Source organism: Giraffa tippelskirchi, chromosome 10 (genome assembly GCF_054371585.1).
Source record: "Giraffa tippelskirchi isolate mGirTip1 chromosome 10, T2T-mGirTip1v1.2.pri, whole genome shotgun sequence".
Taxonomy (NCBI): domain Eukaryota; kingdom Metazoa; phylum Chordata; class Mammalia; order Artiodactyla; family Giraffidae; genus Giraffa; species Giraffa tippelskirchi.
Genome location: NC_137284.1, coordinates 130,442,986 through 130,466,687, shown reverse-complemented (window position 1 = coordinate 130,466,687; position 23,702 = coordinate 130,442,986). Strand labels below are relative to the sequence as shown.

Below are 23,702 nucleotides of genomic sequence, written 5' to 3'. Positions count from 1 at the left end.
GCTCTTAATACGTTATTTTAAAAGATGTATGCATAAAGCAAAAAAAAAAAGGACCATATCAAACACAATGGCTTTGGAATTAGCATTTTAAAAAATATTTACATGATAATTAAGAAATCTAACAGCTCTGTGTTGTTACCCACGTCACTGAAACACAAGACTCGGATGTGGCCACAAGGAGTCTCAAGAAGAGCACTGGAAGCCAAGCCAAGCCCCACGTTTTCAGTCTTCTGCTCAGCCTTTAAATCTGGGCAGGTGACTTCATCTTGTAAAATGAAAACACTGTCACATCCTAGCTTTATTCACTCATGCCAGAAATAAATTGCAGGGACATACCAGTGCCACTACCCCACGTCCAAGGTGAGGAGCGGCGGCTGTGCTTTGCTGGACCCGCCGGGTGGAGATACCCCACGTCCAAAGTCAGAAAAACCCCAGTAGGCACTGGAGCGGCTGTGAGGAGATAACCCACGTCCAAGGACAAAGGAGAAACCCCAGCAAGGTGGTAGGAGGGGCGAATTCGCGTTTAGAATCAAACCCCGTTCCCGCCAGAGAAGCTCAGAGGGCTCAAACAAACCTTGTGCACACCAGGACCCCGGGACCCCACAGAGACTGAGACAGAACTGTGTTTGAGCATCTCCTGTGGAGGTACGGGTCGGCAGTGGTCTGCCTTGGGGACAGGGGCTCTTGGTGTGGGTATGGCATAACTCTTCTTGGAGAAGGTCGCCATTAACCCCATTATAGAGCTGCCAGAACTTACATAGGACTGGGAAATAGACTCTTGGAAGACACAACAGAACCTTGTATACCAGGACCTAGGAGAAAGGAACAGTGACCCCACAGGAGACTTGCCTGTGGGTGTCCGGGAGTCTCCGGCAAAGGCATGGGTCAGTGGTGGCCTGCTGCAGGGTTGGGGGCACAGACTGTAGCAGTACATGCCTGGGATCTTTGGAGGGAGGTCACCATTATATTCATTACCTCTACTATAGTTTGGCCCCAGATAAATAGCAGGGAGGGAACACAGCTCCACCCATCAACAGAAAATTGGATTAAAGATTTACTGAGCATGGCCCCAGCATCAGAACAAGACCCAGTTTCCCCCTCAGTCAGTCTACCCCATCAGGAAGATTTCATAAGCCTCTTATCCTTCTCTATCAGAGGGCAGACAGACATGGACCACAGCCTTGTCTAACTCAATGAAACTATGAGCCATGCTGCGTAGGGCCACCCAAAATGGACGGGTCATGGTGGAGATTTCTGACAAAATGTGGTCCACTGGAGAAGGCAATGGCAAACCATTTCAGTATTCCTGCCTTGAGAACTCCATGAACAGTATGAAAAGGCAAAAAGATAGGACACTGAAAGATGAACTCCCCAGGTCAGTAGGTGCCCAATATGCTACTGGAGAGCAGTAGAGAAATAACTCCAGAAAGAATGAAGGGATGGAGCCAAGGCAAAAACAACACCCAGTTGTGGATGTGACCGGTGATGGAAGCAAGGTCCAATGCTGTAAAGAGCAATATTGCATAGGAACCTGGAATGACAGGTCCAAGAATCAAGGCAAACTGTAAGTGATCAAACAGGAGATGGCAAGAGTGAACATCGACATTTTAGGAATCAGCGAAATAAAATGAACTGGAATGGGTGAATTTAACTCAGATGACAATTATATCTACTACTGTGGGCAGGAATCCCTTGGAAGAAATGAAAGAGCCATCATAGTCAACAAAAGAGTCCGAAATGCAGTACTTGAATGCAGTCTCAAAAACAACAGAATGATCTCTGTTCGTCTCCAAGGCAAACCATTCAATATCACGGTAATTCAAGTCTATGCCCCGAACAGTAATACTGAAGAAGCTGAAGTTGAACGGTTCTATGAAGACCTATAAGACCTTCTAGAATTAACACCCAAAAAAGATGTCCTTTTCATTATAGGGGACTGGAATGAAAAAGTAGAAAGTCAGGAAACACCTGGAATAACAGGCAAATTTGGTCTTGGAGTACAGAATGAAGCAGGGCAAAGGCTAACAGAGTTCTGCCAAGAGAACGCACTGGTCATAGCAAACACCCTCTTCCAACAACACAAGAGAAGACTCTACACATGGACATCACCAGATGGTCAACAGCGAAATCAGATTGATTACATATTTTTGGCAGCCAAAGATGGAGAAGCTCTATACAGTCAGCAAACACAAGACTGGGAGCTGACTGTGGCTCAGATCACGAACCCCTTATTGCCAAATTCAGACTTAAATTGAAGAAAGTAGGGAAAACCACTAGACCATTCAAGTATGACTTAAATCAAATCCCTAACAATTATACAGTGGAAGTGGCAAATAGATTTAAGGGACTAAATCTGATAGACAGAGTGCCTGGTGAACTATAGACGGAGGTTCATGACATTGCACAAGAGACAGGGAGCAAGACCATCCCCAAGAAAAAGAAATGCAAAAAAGCAAAATGGCTGTCTGAGGAGGCCTTACAAATAGCTGTGAAAAGAGAAGCCAAAAGCAAAGGAGAAAAGGAAAGATATTCCCATTTGAATTCAGAGTTCCAAAGAATAGCAAGGAGAGATAAGAAAGCCTTCCTCAGTGATCAATGCAAAGAAATAGAGAAAAACAATAGAATGGGAAAGACTAGAGATCTCTTCAAGAAAATTAGAGATACCAAGGGAACATTTCATGCAAAGATGGGCACAATAAAGGACAGAAATGGTATGGACCTAACAGAAGCAGAAGATATTAAGAAGAGGTGGCAAGAATACACAGAAGAACTGCAAAAAAAAGATCTTCACAACCCAGACAATCAGGATGGTGTGATCACTCACCTAGAGCCAGACATCCTGGAATGTGAAGTCAAGTGGGCCTTAGGAAGCACCACTATGAACAAAGCTAGTGGAGGTGATGGAATTCCAGTTGAGCTATTTCAAATCCTAAAAGATGATGCTGTAAAAGTGCTGCACTCAATATGCCAGCAAATTTGGAAAACTCAGCAGTGGCCACAGGACTGGAAAAGGTCAGTTTTCATTTCAATCCCAAAGAAAGGCAATGCCAAAGAATGCTCAAACTACCGCACAATTGCACTCATCTCACACACAAGTAAAGTAATGCTCAAAATTCTCCAAGCCAGGCTTCAGCAATATGTGAACCGTGAACTTTCAGATGTTCAAACTGGTTTTAGAAAAGGCAGAGGAACGACAGATCAAATTGCCAACATTTGCTGGATCATCACAAAAGCAAGAGAGTTCCAGAAAAACATCTACTTCTGCTTTATTGACTATGCCAAAGCCTTTGACTGTGTGAATCACAACAAACTGTGGAAAATTCTGAAAGAGATGGAAATACCAGACCACCTGACCTGCCTTCTGAGAAATCTGTATGCAGGTCAAGAAGCAACAGTTAGAACTGGACATGGAACAACAGACTGGTTCCAAATGGGAAAAGGAGTATGTCAAGACTGTATATTGTCACCCTGCTTATTTAAATTATATGTAGACTGCATCATGAGAAATGCTGGACTGTATGAAGCACAAGGTGGAATCAAGATTGCCAGGAGAAATATCAATAATCTCAGATACGCAGATGACACCACCCTTATGGCAGAAAGTGAAGAAGAACTAAAGAGCCTCTTGATGGAAGTGAAAGAGGAGAGTGAAAAATTTGGCTTAAAACTCAACATTCATAAAACTAAGATCATGGCATCCGATCCCATCACTTCATGGCAAAAAAATGGTGAAACAATGGAAACAGTGGCAGAGTATTTTGGGGGGCTCCAAAATCACTGCAGATGGTGACTGCAGCCAAGAAATTAAAAGACGCTTATTCCTTGGAAGAAAAGCTATGACCAACCTAGACAGCATATTAAAAAGCAGAGACATTACTTTGCCAACAAAGGTCTGTCTAGTCAAAGCTACGGTTTTTCCAGTAATCATGTACGGATGTGAGAGTTGGACTATAAAGAAAGCTGAGCGCCGAAGAAGTGATGCTTTTGAACTGTGGTGTTGGAGAAGACTCTTGCGAGTCCCTTGGACTGTAAGGAGATCTAACCAGTTAATTCTAAAGGAAATCAGTCTTGAATACTCATTGGAAGTACTGATGCTGAAGCTGAAGTTTTGCCACCAGATGAGAAGAACTGACTCATTGGAAAAGACCCTGATGGTGGGAAATTGAAAGCAGGAGAAGAAGCGGATGACAGAGGATGAGATGGCTGGGTGGCAAGACAGACCTGACGAACATGATTTTGAGCAAGCTTCAGGAGTTGGTGATGGACAGGGAAGCCTGGCATGCTGAAGTCCATGGGGTCGTAAAGAATCGGGCACAACTGAGCCACTGAACTGAACTGGAGAATGTTCTCATCACATTCCTATTTTTCTATCCAGGGAAGAAGCATACTATAGAGGCTGGAAGCATAGCAATTTCTCTCTTGCCCATAGGTTTACACGGCCGCTCTCTTTGCATGCAATAATCTTTCACCTGTGTTGGTTTAGTTAGCTCCTACTTATGCTTTATTTCAATGTAAAGCCCCTTTCACTCAGGAGCTTCCTTTGAACCCCTTAAGGTATGTAGGAGCCACAGACCTGGGTCAGCGCAGTCTACTATTGGGGCGTTTGTCACACTTGGTAATCACCGTCATTAGCATGATTGTGACTGCTTCCATTTTTCAATACATCCCTGGAACATGACACAGTGTCTGGCTCATGTTATGCACCCAGTAAGTATGATTTCATTAAATGAATGATCTCAAAACTTTAAATTTCCCTTTGTCAAGGAATATATATGATAACATCCAGGTAGAAGGCAAGTCAAGGAATCAATAAGAAGTCAACTCCTTCATGTTTTAATACAGATTAACTGAACCTAAGAATCTCCTACAGGATATATGGGGCACTATAGGTATGGGTGCAAGTTTGGGGGTTTTAGAAAAGAAAAACTATATGTTTTTTATGAAAAAAAGTGCTGCAAGGAGCTCTTATTTCCTAGAAATGCTCATGAAATATGAAAGAAAATATCCATGTAAAAAAGCTAGACTAGCCATTAGTTGTTTAGAAATAATCCAGTTTGGCATGTGCCAAGGTTTGAAAGTGCTCTGATGCTGATTCTGGGTGGTTCTGCTATTGTTTTAATTTCCAAATGGCAAAGGGCTCTAAAATATAGCTTTCTTGTTTTCCAGTTAAGATTTATAGCCATTTTCTATAAATTTCAGCTATTATACATATACATTGTGAATAAATTTGTTTTATATATTTAATATATTTACATAAATATATCTGTAGGTAAATATTTATACATACATTCATATTATGCTTATAAATACATACATATATTCACAAACATAAATACATTTACGTATTTACACAAAACTAAATTTACAGCTACAAATAGTGAAGTGAAGTGAATGTCACTCAGTTGTGTCTGACTCTTTGAGACCCCATGGACTATATAGTGCATGGAATTCCCCAGGCCAGAACACTGGAGTGGGTAGCCTTTCCCTTCTCCAGGGGATCTTCCCAACCCAGAAATTGAACCCAGGTCTCCTGCATTGCAGGCAGATTCTTTACCAGCTGAGCCACAAGGGAAACCCACACCTACCACACCTATATATATATGATTTTTCTTAAATGAACACGTGTTATTTTTACAATGAGAAATAAATGAAGTGATTTTCATTTTTTGGGGGAAAACATACACCAGATCATTACTCTTGATAATCAAGATAATGGCTCAGAGCTCTACACTTCATTGATTTGGTCACTGGGAGAAATGACAGGAGCAGAGAAATGATCAGAAAGGTATCTATCATCTTATCACACTCAGTTTCCTCAGGCCAGGTATGGTCTCCTCTTTCTCAAAAGTTTGTTATCAAAATTCACTCTGTTAAATTAGAGAACTAGATAGTATCTTCTAAGGGAAAAACTTTAGCCCAGGTGGACAAGAATCTGATTTTAAGTCCAAGGTTGCTGCTCCTTCCTAGACAAGAGCCCATCAATTGCCTCCTGGGCTATGGGCAGCGGCTAGACTGGACTGGATGCCTGCACTTCAGCTGGCTTCATGTGAGTCTGTCTGGGAACTCCCATTTCGGGATCTTTGAGAAGGAGCCCATCATGGAGCTTGCTTGGGCTCTCTGTTTCCAGGACAGTGCTTGCAGGCATTTGAGAGGGAGGGGATCTCTAGGTGGGGAAAAGCCCTGCAAACAGCTGAGAGCATCATAGGGAAGCTGGGCCAGCTGATGCCAGGCTCTGCTCTGCACTCAGCCTCTGCTGCCAGGCTTCTTCCTCAGTCACGGTAATTATCTCCCAGGGCGCCAGACTACTTCTCTCAGTTCTGGCTTCCAACAAGTCCACCTCCCTAGATTATCAGCTACTACTCTGAATCTACCTGTAAAAATCGTTCAAGTTCGCTTCCCTCTCCATGGAACCTCAGCACATACTGTTTGAGGAAGGAATCTAGACAGCTTTCAAGTGTCCCAGAATATTCTATGACAGTTAAGAAGCTCCCTGCACAGTTTGGAAGCTGGTTTGCCAGAGGCCACAAAGAACCTCTACGATCCTCTGCACTCCAGCCAAGAAAAGTTCTACCGCTGGCCCAGTCAAGGCATCTCTTAGCTGAACAAAACATACCACATAGTTAAAAAAGAGACCTGGTATTAACAGCCAGCAGGATAGAGAGGTAGCCACATTGATATATGTATATACATTCACTGGATAAAGGGGAAAAAAACCAGTCTTAAACATATCTGAATATATTCAAAATAGCTTTTATAATTCTCTGCTTCACTTAATTAGAAAACTTTCTGAATGTAAAAAATGAGTCACGACTTCCTTGTTGGTACAGTGGATAAGAATCTGCCTGCCAACACAGACGGCATGAGTTCGATCCCTGGTCAGGGAAGATGAGACATGCAACGGACCAACTAAAGCCCCTGCTGCACAACTACTGAGACCTCACTCTAGAGCCTGCAAGCCACAACTACCGATTCTGTGTGCCACATATGCTGAAGCTTGCGTGCCTATCCCCTGCAACAAGAGAAGCCACCACAATGAGAAGCCTGAGCACTGCAACAAGAGAGTAGTCCCCTCTGGCCACAACTAGAGAAAGCCTACACACAGCAATGAAGACTCAGTGCAACCAAAACTAAATCAATAAAAGAATCTTGATGCTAAAAAAAATGAGTCATTTACATATATTTCTCTCTGCTCTTTGAAAATCCTTGATTTAAAGAATCATAGTTACCATACAGAAAACAGGAAACTACGCCTTGCACTCAGCCTTTATTGCTTCATAAAATAGGAAGGTGACAAAGGTCAACTTAAAATAATTGCAATTATATTTTGCCTAAAAGTTGAAAACATTTAAATGAAATTTGTGTGATAACAGAAACTGGGGACTGATCTTCAGTTCAGTTCAGTTGCTCAGTCGTGTCCGACTCTTTGCGACCCCATGAACCCCAGCACACCTGGCCTCCCTGTTCGTCACCAACTCCCTGAGTCCACCCAAACCCATGTCTATCGAGTTGGTGATGCCACCCAGCTATCTCATCCTCTGTTGTCCCCTTCTCCTCCTGCCCTCAATCTTTCCCAGCATCAGGGTCTTTTCAAATGAGTCAGCTCTTTGCATCAGGTGGCCAAAGGATTGGAGTTTCAGTTTCAACATCAGTCCTTCCAATGAACACCCAGGACTGATCTCCTTTAGGATGGACTGGTTGGATCTCCGTACAGTCCAAGGGACTCTCAAGAGTCTTCTCCAACACCACAGTTCAAAAGCATCATCAATTCTTCGGTGCTCAGCTTTCTTTATAGTCCAACTCTCACATCCATACATGACCACTGGAAAAACCATAGCCTTGACTAGACGGACCTTTGTTGGCAAAGTACTGTCTCTGCTTTTTAATATGCTGTCTAGGTTGGTCATAACTTTCCTTCCAAGGAGTAAGCGTCTTTTAATTTCATGGCTGCAGTCACCATCTGCAGTGATTTTGGAGCCCCAAAAAATAAAGTCAGCTACTGTTTCTACTGTTTCCCCATCTATCTGCCATGAAGTGATGGGACCAGATGCCATGATCTTAGTTTTCTGAATGTTGAGCTTTAAGCCAAATTTTTCACTCTCCTCTTTCACTTTCACCTAGAGGCTCTTTAGTTCTTCTTCACTTTTGCCATAAGGGTGGTGTCATCTGCATATCTGAGGTTATTGACTGATATTTCTCCCAGCAATCTTGAGGAAGCTTGTGCTTCCTCCAGCCCAGCATTTCTCATGATATACTCTGCATATAAGTTAAATAAGCAGGGCGACAATATATAGCCTTGACATACTCCTTTTCCTATTTGGAACCAGTCTGTTGTTCCATGTCCAGTTCTAACTGTTGCTTCCTGACCTGCACACAGGTTTCTCAAGAGGCAGGTCAGGTGGTCTGGTATTCCCATCTCTTTCAGGATTTTCCACAGTTTATTGTGATCCACACAAAGGCTTTGGCATAGTCAATAAAGCAGAAATAGATGTTTTTCTGGAACTCTCTTGCTTTCACGATGATCCAGCGGATGTTGGCAATTTGATCTGTCGTTCCTCTGCCTTTTCTAAAACCAGCTTGAACATCTGGAAGTTCACGGTTCACGTATTGCTGAAGCCTGGCTTGGAGAATTTTAAGCATTACTTTACTAGCATGTGAGACGAGCACAATTGTGCGGTAGTTTGAGCATTCTTTGGCATTGCCTTTCTTTGGGATTGAAATGAAAACTGACCTTTTCCAGTCCTGTGGCCACTGCTGAGTTTTCCAAATTTGCTGGCATATTGAGTGCAGCACTTTCACAGCGTCATCTTAGATTGTTTTAATTAACATGCAATATTCTTTTTTTTTTGCTGGAAGATGTATTTTATAAAAAAGGAAATTTCAGAGTAAAGAATACAGAAAATGACATAAAGGGTCAAGAAAAGGAAAGGGGAACAGCCAACCCAGACACTAAGCCCACACATTTAAGTGGAAACAGAAGGAGAAATAGCCAGATGTTCTCCTCTTGAGCTTCTAAGGGACTTGCCCAATCCATTCAAGACTCTACCAAATACAGTCAGCAGGGGTAGTTATGAGGCTGGCCTAGAGAATCTATGCAATTTTCATCTTACTCACAGGGGATTACTGCTGGCATATTGTTTTATTCTTAGATATATTTAACAGTGATTATTTAATTGTAATGCTATTCTGCAGCCACACCTTTATTTTTTCAATCCTAAAGTGATAATTTGCAGGTAAATAAATTCTGAGTTTTAGATCATTTAATGAACCCTATTCAGCCTCTCATGAGGCATGCTCTACTCTTCCCATTTAGCATAGGAAACATACATCTTAGCTAAACTTTTTAAAGGTGTATAGATGAGAGGAAATACCTGTCTATAATATGCCATTAAGCAAGTCAACTCCCTCTAATCCTCTTGTGAGATTACCAGATACACCCAAATTTGTTTAATCTGTTTGGGCTCAAGTTAAGACACTGCCAACTAATAACTACTTGAATCTGTAGTGTAATTGTTCAAAGAGATTTCACAAAGTGAAACACTGATTTGATTCATGCACAATTAGATAGAGTGTTATTAAAAATTATTTACTGAAAGAACATTGAAATACACAGCAAACAGCCAGGTCAGTCTGAATGTTAGGAATGACCAGGAAGTCCTCATGCTCTCATTAGATATCTGTGGCAGCCTCACACCACAGCTCAGCACAGTCCCTACGTCCTGAATGGTGAAAATGCAAAGCTGTGGTCCTTATCCAACTACCTTGCACTTCTTAGCTAAAACTAACAGAAGTGTGTTGAAAACCTTTTGCTAGAATACACGTGTTTAAAAAATGAGCATGATACAAATAGCATACAGTAAGAGGTGAAGGTCTCCTGCCTCCAGCGGCCCTCCACACTCCCATTCTTCAGGGGTAAACACTGCCAACGAACCACACCAGGGTGGTGTGTAACCTTCCACGTTTCTCTTCTATGCCCATATAAATATATAACATTTTACAAAAATGAGGCGACTCTATACACAGAGTTCTAGAACGTGCCTTTTCATTCTTAAGTTGGAAGTGAGAAATGAACAGTCTAAGATAAGGAGTGATGATTAAAAGATGTTTAAAGAATTTTCAGATTCCAGATGTAAAGAGATGACTGAATGAGTCAAAAATCAGTCATTATTCAATACAGATTTAAATTTTCTTTCTGAGTTACCTATTTCTCCTAGGTTAAGAGAAGTAAAATTACTAAACCAACTATGTCCAAAAATAAATGCCAAACACCAAACCACACAATACACAACCTTATATTATGGTTTCTTTGTTTTCCATAAGTAGTATCTTCTAGTCTATATATTTGTTGGAAATACTATTTAGACAGGATATTCTATTTGAGGAAGTAGAATCAATTTGGCATTCAGAACATCCCTCATTCTGAGGTGTTCAGTCAAGTGTCTAATAGTGACTCCTGCGTGGTCTAATGCAATCTTGTGCAGCCAATGCAACCCTTTAACTAAGACTTTAAAAGTCTCTGGGTTTAAGAACACTTGAAAATATATCAATATACAATTTTCAGTTTCAAGTTGTCTTAAAATATGGTGAAAAGAAACATCTGAATATATGTATTTTCAAATCCAGGAAATCTAGGAAATCATTTCAATAGTGATCACTTCTAAGAAATAAGCAGTGGAAGTCCATTCATTTCTGATGATCTTCTCATTGCTTAAGGTGATAAGGTCTAACAACTCAAACAGAGGGAAGATTTTAATCTCGTGATCATTGTGGGCTACATGTTCATGATATATATTTAAAAAAAGAAAGACCAGATGACTTAGTTTTTCTTTCTTCATTGAATTGTCTTTGTTTAGGCATTGTTAACAGAAAATTTATCGTTAATAGAAAGAAGGAAACTCATTTTCTGAAATCCTTACATGAAATGAAGTTAGTAAGGAAAGAACTGGATTTTAGTGCTGACGTTCTCAGATTTACTATTCGCTCTTTCATTGCAGAGTGACAAACTTTGCTCACCTTCTTGTAACAACTTTAAAAATGGGACTGTTCACTGTATTTACCAACCCTGCCATTTCTCAGCATAATTATAGGATACATCCTGAAGAGAAAAGTTGTTTATAGTCTATGCTAAAAAAAAACCACAACTGAAAGGGTAATATCTTCTCCTCCTCTTCCACTCTGTTTCTCTATCCATCTGATAGTCAGCATGGATTTTTATTATTTCTCCACATATTACAGTTGTATAATATTTCTGAAACAACCTTAGCTTAAGTGATTCTATTTAAATCATGTTTGATGTGCCATGCGACATCTTGAAATAGCTTATGGTAAAGCAATGAGCTCTCTTACAGGCAGATGTTATGATGCTCTTAGTAACTTTTATGAATAGAATTCTATATATACATTCAAGGGCAAGTCTTTTCTTCCAAGATTGAAGACAGTCTAACAGCTCAACAAGATAAGCTATTATGAACAAAACTAGGACTAAGTGTGGTCAAAACCAATTTATTGCAGCTGTTCATCAATTAAATTTAAGACTCTTAAAAACTAATTTATCTTGAAATTTTATAGTTATCACACACAGTTTTTCATTTTCCAGTTCAGATAATAAGCATAGAAATTGAAAATACTACCAACCTTTATTGTATTAAAAATAAAAAGAGATAATATACTTAATATTGAATAATCCATATTTAAAATTCTTGACTTGGGTGTGATTTGCTTGGGAGAGGAGTGTTCATTTGGATAAAGGCTTTTTTTCATTTGCTTTCATTTTGACATTCTGTGATTTCAGACAAAATAATCAATCTGCACTCAGCTTGAGCTAGGCAGCTGTTAAAATGTCCTCATGTGAAACTGTAAGCAGGACCTGGAATCAAATCCAGAGAAACTAAGACATAAATTTATTCAAAAAGAATATAACACATCCTTTTACTGAAACAAAAGTGAAACTAAGTTAAATAAATGGATTGTCTTTTTTTTTTTTTTAATACCAGTTACTCAGGTCTACCATTCTTATCAATTAACCATTACCCAAGGCAGTATTTATTTACCATATGTCCTCCCAAAACCCTAACCTAAACCCTGTTACTTGAGGTAATTTAAGAAATTAAGTAATTGACTGCTTTGATCTCCTTGTTGACCAAGGGATTCTCAAGAGTCTTCCTCAGCACCACAATCTGAAAGCATCAATTCCAGTTAATCCAAAAGGAAATCAACCCTGAATATTCATTGGAAGGACTGATGCTGAAGCTGAAGCTCCAATATTTTGGCCAGTGATGTGATGAACCAACTCATTGGAAAAGACCCTGACGCTGGGAAAGATTGAGGGCAAGAGGAGAAGGGGTTGACAGAGGATGGTTGGATGGTATCATTGACTCAATGGACGCAAGCTTAAGCAAATTCATGGAGATAGTGAAGGACAGGGAAGCCTGGTATGCTTCAGTCCATGGGTTCCAATGAGTCAGACACTTTAATTTCCTGTTGCTAGTTTCTGAACAACAAGAAATTAAATAATTAGAAAAAAGCAAATTAAAAATAGGATTTTACTTTTTGTCAATCAAGTTGACCAGATTTTTAAAACGAGTGTGAGTAAAAATGTGAGGAAATGGATAAAAATGTGGGGAAAAACAATTTTCTAAAATTTGACCATTATATGAATATTAAAAAAACTTGGCACTTTGATCCAACAACTCTCATTTTGTTAAAGTCTATTTTTTCTGAAAAAACAATTGTTCAAGGAAATAGAATTCGAGGATGTTCATTACCTTGGATATATAATAGCAAAACATAAGCAAAATTTTACAAAATGATAAATTTAAATAATTTAAAATGGCATAAAGTTATGGAGAATCTTAGTTTTTATGTATTTCTCAAGATTAAAAAGTTAATAATAAAAAGAATGTCCTTATATATATAGGTCATAATTATAAATGGGTAAATTAAAGGCAAATCTTTGTATACAATGTCATGTAGAACTACCACACACCCATCTGCACAGAAGTCACAAGCTAGACATGCCTTAATTTGTTCAATTTTTCCTGCTTTAATGTATATCTTGATTATTTAATGTTCTAATTTAACATGTTTCATCAAAAAGGTGATATAAATGGCTAATAAAAATTAAAATCCTGACTTCAAGAGTAATCAAACAGAACAAATTAAAATTAAAAGGTCATTTTTTTTAAGCATATCAGATTAGTGAAGATTTTCAAAATGACAGTCTTTAAATCCTGGTGTATTCAGTGGGGTGTTAACTAACTTATACGTAAGCATATACATGCTCTCTAGAAGACAACTAGGTCATGTGTATCTAGAATTCTGAAAGTATTTTTTTCTATTCAGTAATGGCATATCATGGATTCTTTAATAAAAATGATAAAAATATAAAGCCATTTCTATTCATTTATTTATCACTGTTTATAACAGCCTGCCAAAGAATGCTCAAACTACCACACAATTGCACTCATCTCACACACTAGTAAAGTAATGCTTAAAATTCTCCAAGCCAGGCTTCAGCAATACGTGAACCGTGAACTTCCAGATGTTCAAGCTGGTTTTAGAAAAGGCAGAGGAACCAGAGATCAAATTGCCAACATCCACTGGATCATCACAAAAGCAAGAGAGTTCCAGAAAAACATCTATTTCTGCTTTATTGACTATGCCAAAGCCTTTGACTGTGTGAATCACAATAAACTGGAAAATTCTGAAAGAGATCGGAATACAAGACCACCTGACCTGCCTCTTGAGAAACCTGTCAGGAAGGTCAGGAAGCAACAGTTAGAGCTGGACATGGAACAACAGAATGGTTCCAAATAGGAAAAGGAGTACATCAAGGCTGTATATTGTCACCCTACTTATTTAACTTATATGCAGAGTACATCATGAGAAATGCTGGGCTGGAGGAAGCACAAGCTGGAATCAAGATTGCTGGAAGAAATATCAATAACTTCAGATATGCAGGTGACACTACCCTTATGGCAGAAAGTGACGAAGAACTAAAGAGCCTCTTGATGAAAGTGAAAGAGGAGAGTGAAAGAGTTGGCTTAAAGTTCAACATTCAGAAAACTTAAGATCATGGCATCCGGTCCCATCACTTCATGGCAAATAGATGGGGAAACAGTGGCTGACTTTATTTTTTGGGGCTCCAAAATCACTGCAGATGGTGATTGCAGCCATGAAATTCAAAGACGCTTACTCCTTGGAAGGAAAGTTATGACCAACCTTGAAAGCACATTAAAAAGCAGAGACATTACTTTGTCAACAAAGGTCCGTCTAGTAAAGGCTATGGTTTTTCCAGTAGTCATGTATGAATGTGAGAGTTGGACTATAAAGAAAGCTGAGCGCCGAAGAAGAGATGCTTTTGAACTGTGGTGTTGGAGAAGACTCTTGCGAGTCCCTTGGACTGCAAGGAGATCCAACCAGTTCATCCTAAAGGAGATCAGTCCTGGGTGTTCATTGGAAGGACTGATGTTGAAGCTGAAACTCCAATACTTTGGCCACCTGATGCGAAGAGCTGCTGACTCATTTGAAAAGATCCTGATGCTGGTAAAGATTGAGGGCAGGAGGAGAAGGGGACGACAGAGGATGAGATGGTTGGATGGCATCCCGATTTAATGGACATGGGTTTGTGTGGACTCCGGGAGTTGGTGATGGACAGGGAGGCCTGGTGTGCTGCAGTTTATGGGGTCACAAAGAGTCAGACACGACTGAGTGACTGAACTGAACTGAACTGATAACAGCCTGAATATCCAAATATTAAAAACAAAACATTTATCCCATAGACTATTAGGCAGACACTAAGTACCAGGAGCAACAGGGATTATCTCTGAAATAAGGAAATGCTCAAAAATAATTATTAGAATAAATTGGATGCAAAACTCTATGTAAGAAATACGTAAACATAATATAATAAAAACTGTCCTGAGAATAATATACCAAGTTTTCTAGTGGATATACCTGGAGGGAGTAAACAGTGGTTTTATAGTCTTCTTTGTGTTTGAATGTTTTTTTTTTTTTAATTTCCACTTTTAAAGTAAGAATTAAAAAATGAAAATGCATGCCTCACTACAAAATTCATGGTGCTGGTATCATTCATCTATAAAACAGATTGGCTAGATTCATGTTAAATCCCTTTTAATTTGATTCCAATTTATTAACCCAATCTTATCTCTAATGAGTACCCAACTCTACCACTGAACTCTATCTCAGATGGTCATCAGGCATGTTATGTTCCCTCCAGAGTCCACCCAAGCTCATCCAATCAGGCCAAGAACTTTTCTTTCTTAAGGTTTTTGATCATCATTTCTGATGGAACTATTTTAAGCCAACATCAGCTATTCATGATGCTCTAAGTCAAGTCCGGTAATAACACAAAATCACATTTGACCCTGATTCCAATTAACTCAGCACAGTAATTCAGAAGGAAACTCCTTTTGAAGGCAACACTATCATCATTATTTGTTAATGTTAATCATAACAACAACTGTGATCACAACAAGCATAGCTGATAAAGTTTATTGAGAATTTTCTGTTTACAAGGAGGCACAGTGTCAACTCCATTTAATGTTCAGAAAAATCTTCCATTTCACAGATGAGAAAACTGAAACTCAATTAGGGTACATACTTTTCCCAAGGAGACGTAGCTAGTGTGGATCTGAGATTCAAATGTAGCTCTGTCTGAGATCAATATACTCTATTCTGCCAACTTGCTAATGGAAACTCACTAGAAATCATTTTGCATATGATATATTTTTAGTGATTAATTGCATTCCCATGTAGCTAAGTTAAAATGATGTGTGGAGCTACAAAATTTTCTTTTACATATAAGAGCAGATACAAAAACAATAATAATTTTCACTGAATTTCATTATATTCTAATATATTTACCTGTATAGGACCAGCCAATCTCTTCAACAAGTTTTCTCTGTTGTCTGTAGTATCCATAAATCCAATCTACAGCCAAGAAAAAAAAAACAATTGATCAGTGTGCAGAAAAATATATGTGTGCAAATTTTAAAAAGCCCAAAGCACCATTCATACAATGCTGCTAAGTCGCCTCAGTCGTGTCCGACTCTGTGCAACCCCATAGACGGCAGCCCACCAGGCTCCGCCGTCCCTGGGATTCTCCAGGCAAGAATACTGGAGTAGGTTGCCATTTCCTTCTCCAGTGCATGAAAGGGAAAAGTGAAAGTGAAGTCGCTCAGTCATGTCCGACTCTTAGCGACCCCATGGACTGTAGCCTACCAGGCTCCTCCATCCATGGGATTTTCCAGGCAAGAGTACTGGAGTGGGGTGCCATTGCCTTCTCCATTCATACAATAATGGTCCTCAATTATTCTTTTGTATGTCATCTTCACAATTCCAACTGCCACCATTATAGACTCTACCATCCCTATTCTAGTAATTACTGTAACTTTTAGCAGGGCACATTTTAAAACTGCTGAAGTTCAGGCAGAGACAAAAAAGGTATTCTGTGAAAAGCCTGACCAACCTAGAGGATTTCATCTCATAGAATGACTAGGGTCAGGAAGGATAGCTTATTCTATCTTTAGATTTTTCTTACCATTCCCTTGATTGACTACTTGAAATCCTACTGACTAGTGATACTTTTCAAGTTACAACCCAAGTTGTATCTGTAAATGCTTCTAGGAGATCCAGTGGTTACCACGTTTTCAAAATTTACTTCTCTTATAAGGCACAACAAAATTAATACTCTTGAAGAAATGGAAATTTCAGTGTGTGTGTGTGTGTGTGTGTGTGTGTTGGCTGGGAGAAAGCTTGTGTTAGACAGTGTAAGTGAATTTGTCTCTTAGAGGAACAGTGATGCCTGAGGGAGATAATCCAGTGGGAAGCTTGGGGCATCGTAAAATAGTGGACTCTTCATGACCTAGAGACAGAAGCTCTAGCTCTTGAACACGGGGCAAGGGCTACAGAAGGGAAAATGGATGGAAGCCAAAGGATCACTCTGTATAGTTCAGAATTTTGCCTGGAGTCATGCCTGTACCCAAGAAACGAGGACATTATGATTCATTCTCCTCCTTGTGCTATTGTCCCTTTATTCCAGTCTGTCTTAACACTAGTATGACATTTCAGCTAAAATGTGAGCAAAATACATCTTTGTAAGTGAGGTTTGGAAGCTGATCAGCGTTGACAAAACTGTTTCTGTAGAAAAGGCTACAGGAGTTTCCTGGTTGCCTGGTGGTTAGAATTTCAGGCTTTCACTGCCGTGGTCTGAGTTCAGTCCCTGGCTGGGGAACTGAGATCCTGTAAGTCACACGGCATGACCGGAAAAAGAGAAGGCTACACATAGCTAGTTTACAAATGAACATGTGCAACATTACATATTCATAAATTGGGGTTCTGTCCATATGGTTTTCATTTGAATACAAGGATTTATTTATACCATACTATAGACATACATACATATTATACATATTTCTCATCAGTTTTGAAGAGAGACTCTTATTTCCTCTTATTCTCTCTACACAGATGTTTTTTTCTTTTTTGACAGTTCCCAATTTAAGGGAGGCAAATATCTCAAGGACGTTTCAGAAATTATTTTTATTCTATTCCATGTTATACAAAAATTGATTAGCAGAACATGGTAATAATACATACTAAAATTTTACAAAAACTTAAAAGCAGGCTATCTTACAGAAATGCACATTCTGAATCCATAGATTATTGAACACCAAAACCTACCTTGGAGAAAGCAAAAAAATTGTTTTAAAAATTTCTCTACCCATAAATATAAGTAAATATTCTATTGGCCATGTAGCACACACATTTTAATAAACATTTGTTTTGATAACAGTTTTATTGAAATATGATTTACACACCTTACAATTCACCCGGGAAAGCGTACAACTTAATGGCACTTACTATATTCATAGAGTTATACAATCATCACTACAGAAAATTTTAAGACATCTTTATTATCCCCCAAAAGAAACCTCATACCTTTAGCTGCCATCCCAACCCCACCTCGACCTCCATTGATTTATAGATTTGGATATTCCAGATGTTTCTAAATACATAATCATGCAATACATGGCTTTTTATGGCTGGCTTCTTTAACTTAGCATAATTAATGTTTTCAAGGTTTATCCATGTTGTAGGATATAGGAGTACTTCATTCCTTTTTTTAAACTTTTTATTTCGTATTGGAGTATAGACGATTAACAATGTTGTGATAGTTTCAGGTGAATATCCCCTGGAGAAGGAAATGGCAACCCACTCCAGTATTCTTGGCTGAGAACTCCATGAACAGAAGAGCCTGGTGGGTGACAGTCCATGAAGTCTCAAAGAGTTGGACATGACTGAGTGACTAACACTTTCACTTTTCATACATGTATCTGGGTTTCTCTGGTGGGTCAGCTGATAAAGAAATCCAACTGCCAGTGCAAAAGACACAAGAGACTTGGGTTTGATCCCTGGGTCAGGAAGATCCCCTGGAGGAGGGCATGGCAACCCACTCCAGTATTTCTGGCCTGGAAAATTCCATGGACAGAGGAGCCTGGCGGGCCCCAGTCCATGGGGTCCAAAAAGCCAAACATGACTGAGCACATACGCAGGCACATACATGTATCCATTCTTCCCCAAACTTCCCTCCCATCCAGGCTGCCATATAACACTGAGCACAGCTGCATGTGCTATACAGTAGGCCATTGTTGGTTATCCACTTTAAATATTGCAATGTAATACTTCATTCCTTTTTATTGTCTAATAGTATTCCATTGTTCGGTGACCAAGATGCCTTTAACGCTCCGCTCAGCTTGACTAAACTTTGGACAGGCTACTTCCTAGCTCTACGTTTCTGACCTCCTATTTCTTCCAGAATTTCATTTAGAAAACTTATACATTCTTTCTTTGTTACTTTGAGAAGTAAATCTTTTTAAATAGCCATATGCCATTCTACAACTAGGACTGTACTTACCAAGACTAAGGAAAACATCTCTCTGAAAAGCAACTATCAAAGGAAATAAGCACCCTTATCTCCCACGTTCTGTGGGAGGGTAGGAGCCTAACTTCCATTGAGGTGTCTTGCTCCAAGTTGTAAAAACTATCTCTGTCATAATGATATAGGCTTATTTTTCTTTTGGGTGGAGCCAACTAGCAAATTCAGATGGCCGATGACTTTCTCTGATGTCCTGAATTACATTTACATTGGGATCAACCTAGCTCTCAAAACACCTTACCTGCTTGGCCTCATCAGAGTTGAGTTCAGATTCGGTTCTGCCTTCTCGCCCTACTGCAATTGCCTTGAATAAAGTTTTCTGTGCCTGTTTCATTTTGTATGCCGCAATTTTTGTTTTGATGTTGGCTATGCCACTTTCTATTTATCCATTCATCAATTGTTGTATACTTGGGTTGTATCCTCTTTGGGGCTATCATGAAAAATACTGCTTTGAATATTCATACATATATTTGCTTTTCTACTTAAAAATTAAACATTAGGCTCATAACACAGTTTTTAGCATTGTCCATAAAAGTGAAGTCATTTAAGGTTAAATTCTGGGGACAAGTGTTTTTTCATGATCAAGGAATACATACAACTAAATGTGAGGACCTCAAAGGTCATTTGATTCAGAATTTAACAGCCTACAAAAATTCCTATTTTAGAGATAAGACAATTTTTTCAATGGAAATTTAAGTGGTTTGTACAGGCAAAAAGTGACAAAAATGGAAACAATAATCCATGGCTCCTGCCTCCTACTCACTAAGTCTTCCCCAATGTCGAGGGTTCCTAACAATCTGGAGTTACTGGTTATTCTCTTAAGTTCTCTGCCTGAGTAGGAATCTCTTCAACAGAAACAAAATAAAACAGAAAAAAATTTACTAGGGTTGAATTTCCCCGCAGGAACTATTTGGGCAAATAAATTAAGGAGAATTGACCATATATCTGATCTGACCTGGCCATCACTTGGAATTTTCCTCTGAAATTCTGCCCTGCCCATAGGGAAAAGATTTATTCTCATCATTTATGTTTTGAATAAAAATATTTTTTAAATATAAAGACATTTTTGACATATAAATGCATTTTGGTGATTTCAGAAGACCAAATGCCATGTAGAACCTATAATTAACAAGTATTCCATTGAAAAAAATAAAACAGTAAGCTCTTGTTTTAATGATTCAGGCTAAAGGATGACAGCAAAATATCAGCAGATTTTAGCTTGCCTTGCAGGGCTTTATTGCTATACAATCAGCATTTGTCCTTGGTTTTTAATTACTTACGTTAAGAAAGCTTTTTTCAATACAAGATTCCCAGGTGTTGGTAGCTCTCTTCAGTTCCTCTATGTATTGTTCCGTTAATTGTTACTTCAAACAATCCGTTACACATTCATATGCTAATTACATGGTCCTTGGGCGTGAGAGAGTACCCCACTTTTAAAATTCTCCTCAGAGGTCTGATAGATGAGATGTGATAGCTCCAATGAACAAGAAAAAAAGAATCTAGGTTCACTTTTTTTGTTGTTGCATTGTAAACTTTGAAAACCAGTAAATCCTATATAAAGTAGAGTCTATCAAAGTGCTTACATATTTTAAAATCAATTAAAATGATGAAATACAGAATTTTTTTTTTTTGTTTCTGTGAGTTTTAGCTTCTTCAGCTTGTATATTTTGTTTCTTTCTGCTTAAAAGTATTTGCTCCATCTGCTTCGGTGTGACTGTTTTGTAGGGACAAAACTAAGAAATAAATTTCAAAAATGGTTGGTACACATGATGCAGAGTAAGAACATAAACATTAGTAAACCTTTTAAAAAAGTAACTCTAAAATTGTCCTGAAAAATTATTCTTCATGATGGGGCTACCAAAATTGAGAGAAATTTGTTTTATACTATTTTAGGTAACTTTAAATGTCACTGCTTCAATCTATTCAGTCTTATATTTACTGTGAGCATCTACTTATTTTGCAAACATTTATATGCCACATATTCCTTTACTTTTCTTTAGATCCACATAATGGAAATCAAAGTTTTGAAAACAACTACATGGAAGATGTATATAAATTCAGCATTTTTTGCTCATTTTTTTAAACAAAGAAAAACTCAAGGTTCTCATTTTGTACCAGAATATCGCTACAAATATTTTGAACTATATAAATGCCTCTGATTTTGCCCTGAATGGCTTAAGAAAGTCTCTGCTTTATGCTGATCAACAATTCATCACTTGCATTCTACCATATAATCTAGCAGCCATGCTCTGACAAAACACACACACACACACACACACACACACACACACACACACACACACACACACACACACACAATGCTATTAAGAGGCCAAATGTAGGACAGAGAAGAAATAGAGTGGTCCACAGAAAAAGACTTCCCAGGTGATGCTAGTGGTAAAGAACCCTCCTGCCGATGCAGGGGATGTTACAGACCTGGGGCCAATGCAGGGGATGTTAGAGACCCGGGTTCGATCCCTGGGTTGAGAAGGTCCCCTGGAGGAGGGCATGGCAACCCACTCCAGTATTCTCCCCTGGAGATTTCCATGGACGGGGAAGCCTGGCAGGCTAGAGTCCATAGAGTTTCAAAGAGTTGAACATGACTGAAGCGACTTAGTAACACATAAGCAGAAAAAGAAACTTCAAGTAGAGAACAGCCACAGATAAAAATCTGAAGACTGGGATTCTGAAACTGGATTTCTCAAAGTAGACTTTTCCAAGGTAAATGATACTTGTATATTTCACAGCCTTTAAAAATATCACTAAGGAACTTCAGAGGAGGGGGAAAAGGAAGTCAGTTGATGGGAGAAATTGGGAAAGGTAGAGAAGAAGGAATAGAATTAGAGATGAATCTTTAAAGCTTTTGAGTATAGACTTTGATGGAAAGAGCTGGGATAGGGATCAAAATGTTTCATATAAAGGAAGGGCATTGGGTACCAAGAAGTGGCAAACCAGGGATTTGGGCAGCCAGCTGGGCTCTCCTATGGGGTCTGTATAGGTCCCTAGGGACTTATTTTTGGTGATGGCTCACCATGATACAAAGGCCACATCAATTTTCACTTTTTGTTTTCATCCTATCCTCTCCTCTTATCTAGACTTCCTTTCAGAACAGGAAAGACACACGGGAAAGTGTTGAATATATTTTGTATACTGAGTATATTTAAAGAAAAATATTAAATAAACAAACACACAAACGAACAAATATTTCTAACTGAAGTGAAAGAGGTAGAGGGCACTAGAAGAAAATAGGTCAGTGGCTAGTGACCACTTGAAGAAGAACCTGGAAAAGCCCATAAACAGACTAGGATTATCAGAGTGATTGACAGATATGCACAAGGCTGAAGTGGCAGTGATAATAAAGATTGATGGTTACAGTAGTCATAACCATCAATTACTGAAAACAAAAGAAGAGCAGTCCCCTCTCAGAGAAGAAAAACAGTAAAATCAGAAATGAGTTCCTTTAAGGAGAAAATCAGCTGTGAACACATCATCTGGCTACAAAAGTCTTTTATTCCTTTAGATATTCTATTGCCAATATCTTTGTTTGTGAAGGAAGCTGAGTTTATGACTCAGGTGATCTAAACCAAAACCTTGATGAGTCAACCAAGGCAAACTTTCCAAGCAAAATTAAATCTGCTACATCGTGAGTATAGCACAGAGTCTATAACATCATAACACCATACATGGCAGGCTTGATCTGTGTATTTTCCTGTCATTCCATGTTGAGTATTAGTTTGCTTTCGAATTGTGTTAGCACATTTTTTTAGGGCTTCCCTGTGGCTCAGCTGGTAAAGAACCTACCTGCAATGCAGGAGACCTGGATTTGATCCCTGGGTTGGGAAGATCCCCTGGAGAAGGGAAAGGCTACCCACTCCAGGATTCTGGCCTGGAGAATAGTCCAGGGCATCTGTATAGTCCATGGGGTCTCAAAGAGTCGGACACAACTCAGCGACTTTCACATACCCCATTTTTACCTATCTGGAATATATACTTGTATCCAGTATATATGCAAAGACGTTTGTGAAACATAATTTAGTTAATTATGGTAATTCAGGTAACTTGTTTAGTGCATATTTATAAGTTCAAACATGGCACTTACTGTTAATCACTACAGATGTAACTTTAAAAAATACACATATATCATTTTCCCCCAAACCACCTGTCTTCCAATTCCAACTGTTTTCCAGGGTTAGAAAAAAGAATACCATTAGCTTTCTCCCCTCTGCAGAGGTTTAAAAATATAAGTACTTTTTACAGTTTCAAAACTTAAACTGCAACTTATCTCCAAATAGAAGGGCACATGAATTCATACTATTAAAGGTAGGAATTCTGGAAAAATATGAGTTATTAGAGTACAGGTGACTTCTTTATTTAATGATAAGGTTAAAGAGATGAAAAAGTAGATCCTTGAGGCACTGGTAAACTGTAAAAAGAGATGGAAAGATTGAACATAAAGGACAATGTAAAAAAACATTTCCTCCATATGTTTGTTTTGGTAGTCAGATGTCCAATTAAATACATATTTCTCATAGGACTAAGGAAGGGTTTGGAGGTGAGCAATTATATCTTAGTGCTCCTTAGACACTGAGCACTGTGTATACCTTCCAGAGAGGGTTCATATGTTGGCAATATGTCTACCAAACCTGTTCAACGAAAACTCAAAATATTCATAGGCTTGTCTTGGAAAGTCACCAGGATATCTTCTTATACTTAGATATGTTTTACCTAATGTGATTTATCTACATTCATA

The 23,702-nt window shown here is 38.8% G+C and overlaps 1 protein-coding gene across 2 annotated transcripts in view; it reads right to left on the bottom strand.

Moving 5' to 3' along the window:
• The window catches only part of PTPRZ1 (protein tyrosine phosphatase receptor type Z1), a 207,305-nt gene that overhangs the window by 131,652 nt on the left and 51,951 nt on the right, over positions 1 to 23,702 (bottom strand). For both annotated transcript variants that reach the window (XM_081535354.1, XM_081535355.1), the window contains exon 2: positions 15,883 to 15,948. In XM_081535354.1, the coding sequence (XP_081391480.1) occupies positions 15,883 to 15,948 (66 nt within the window). The remainder of the gene's footprint in view (positions 1 to 15,882; positions 15,949 to 23,702) is intronic.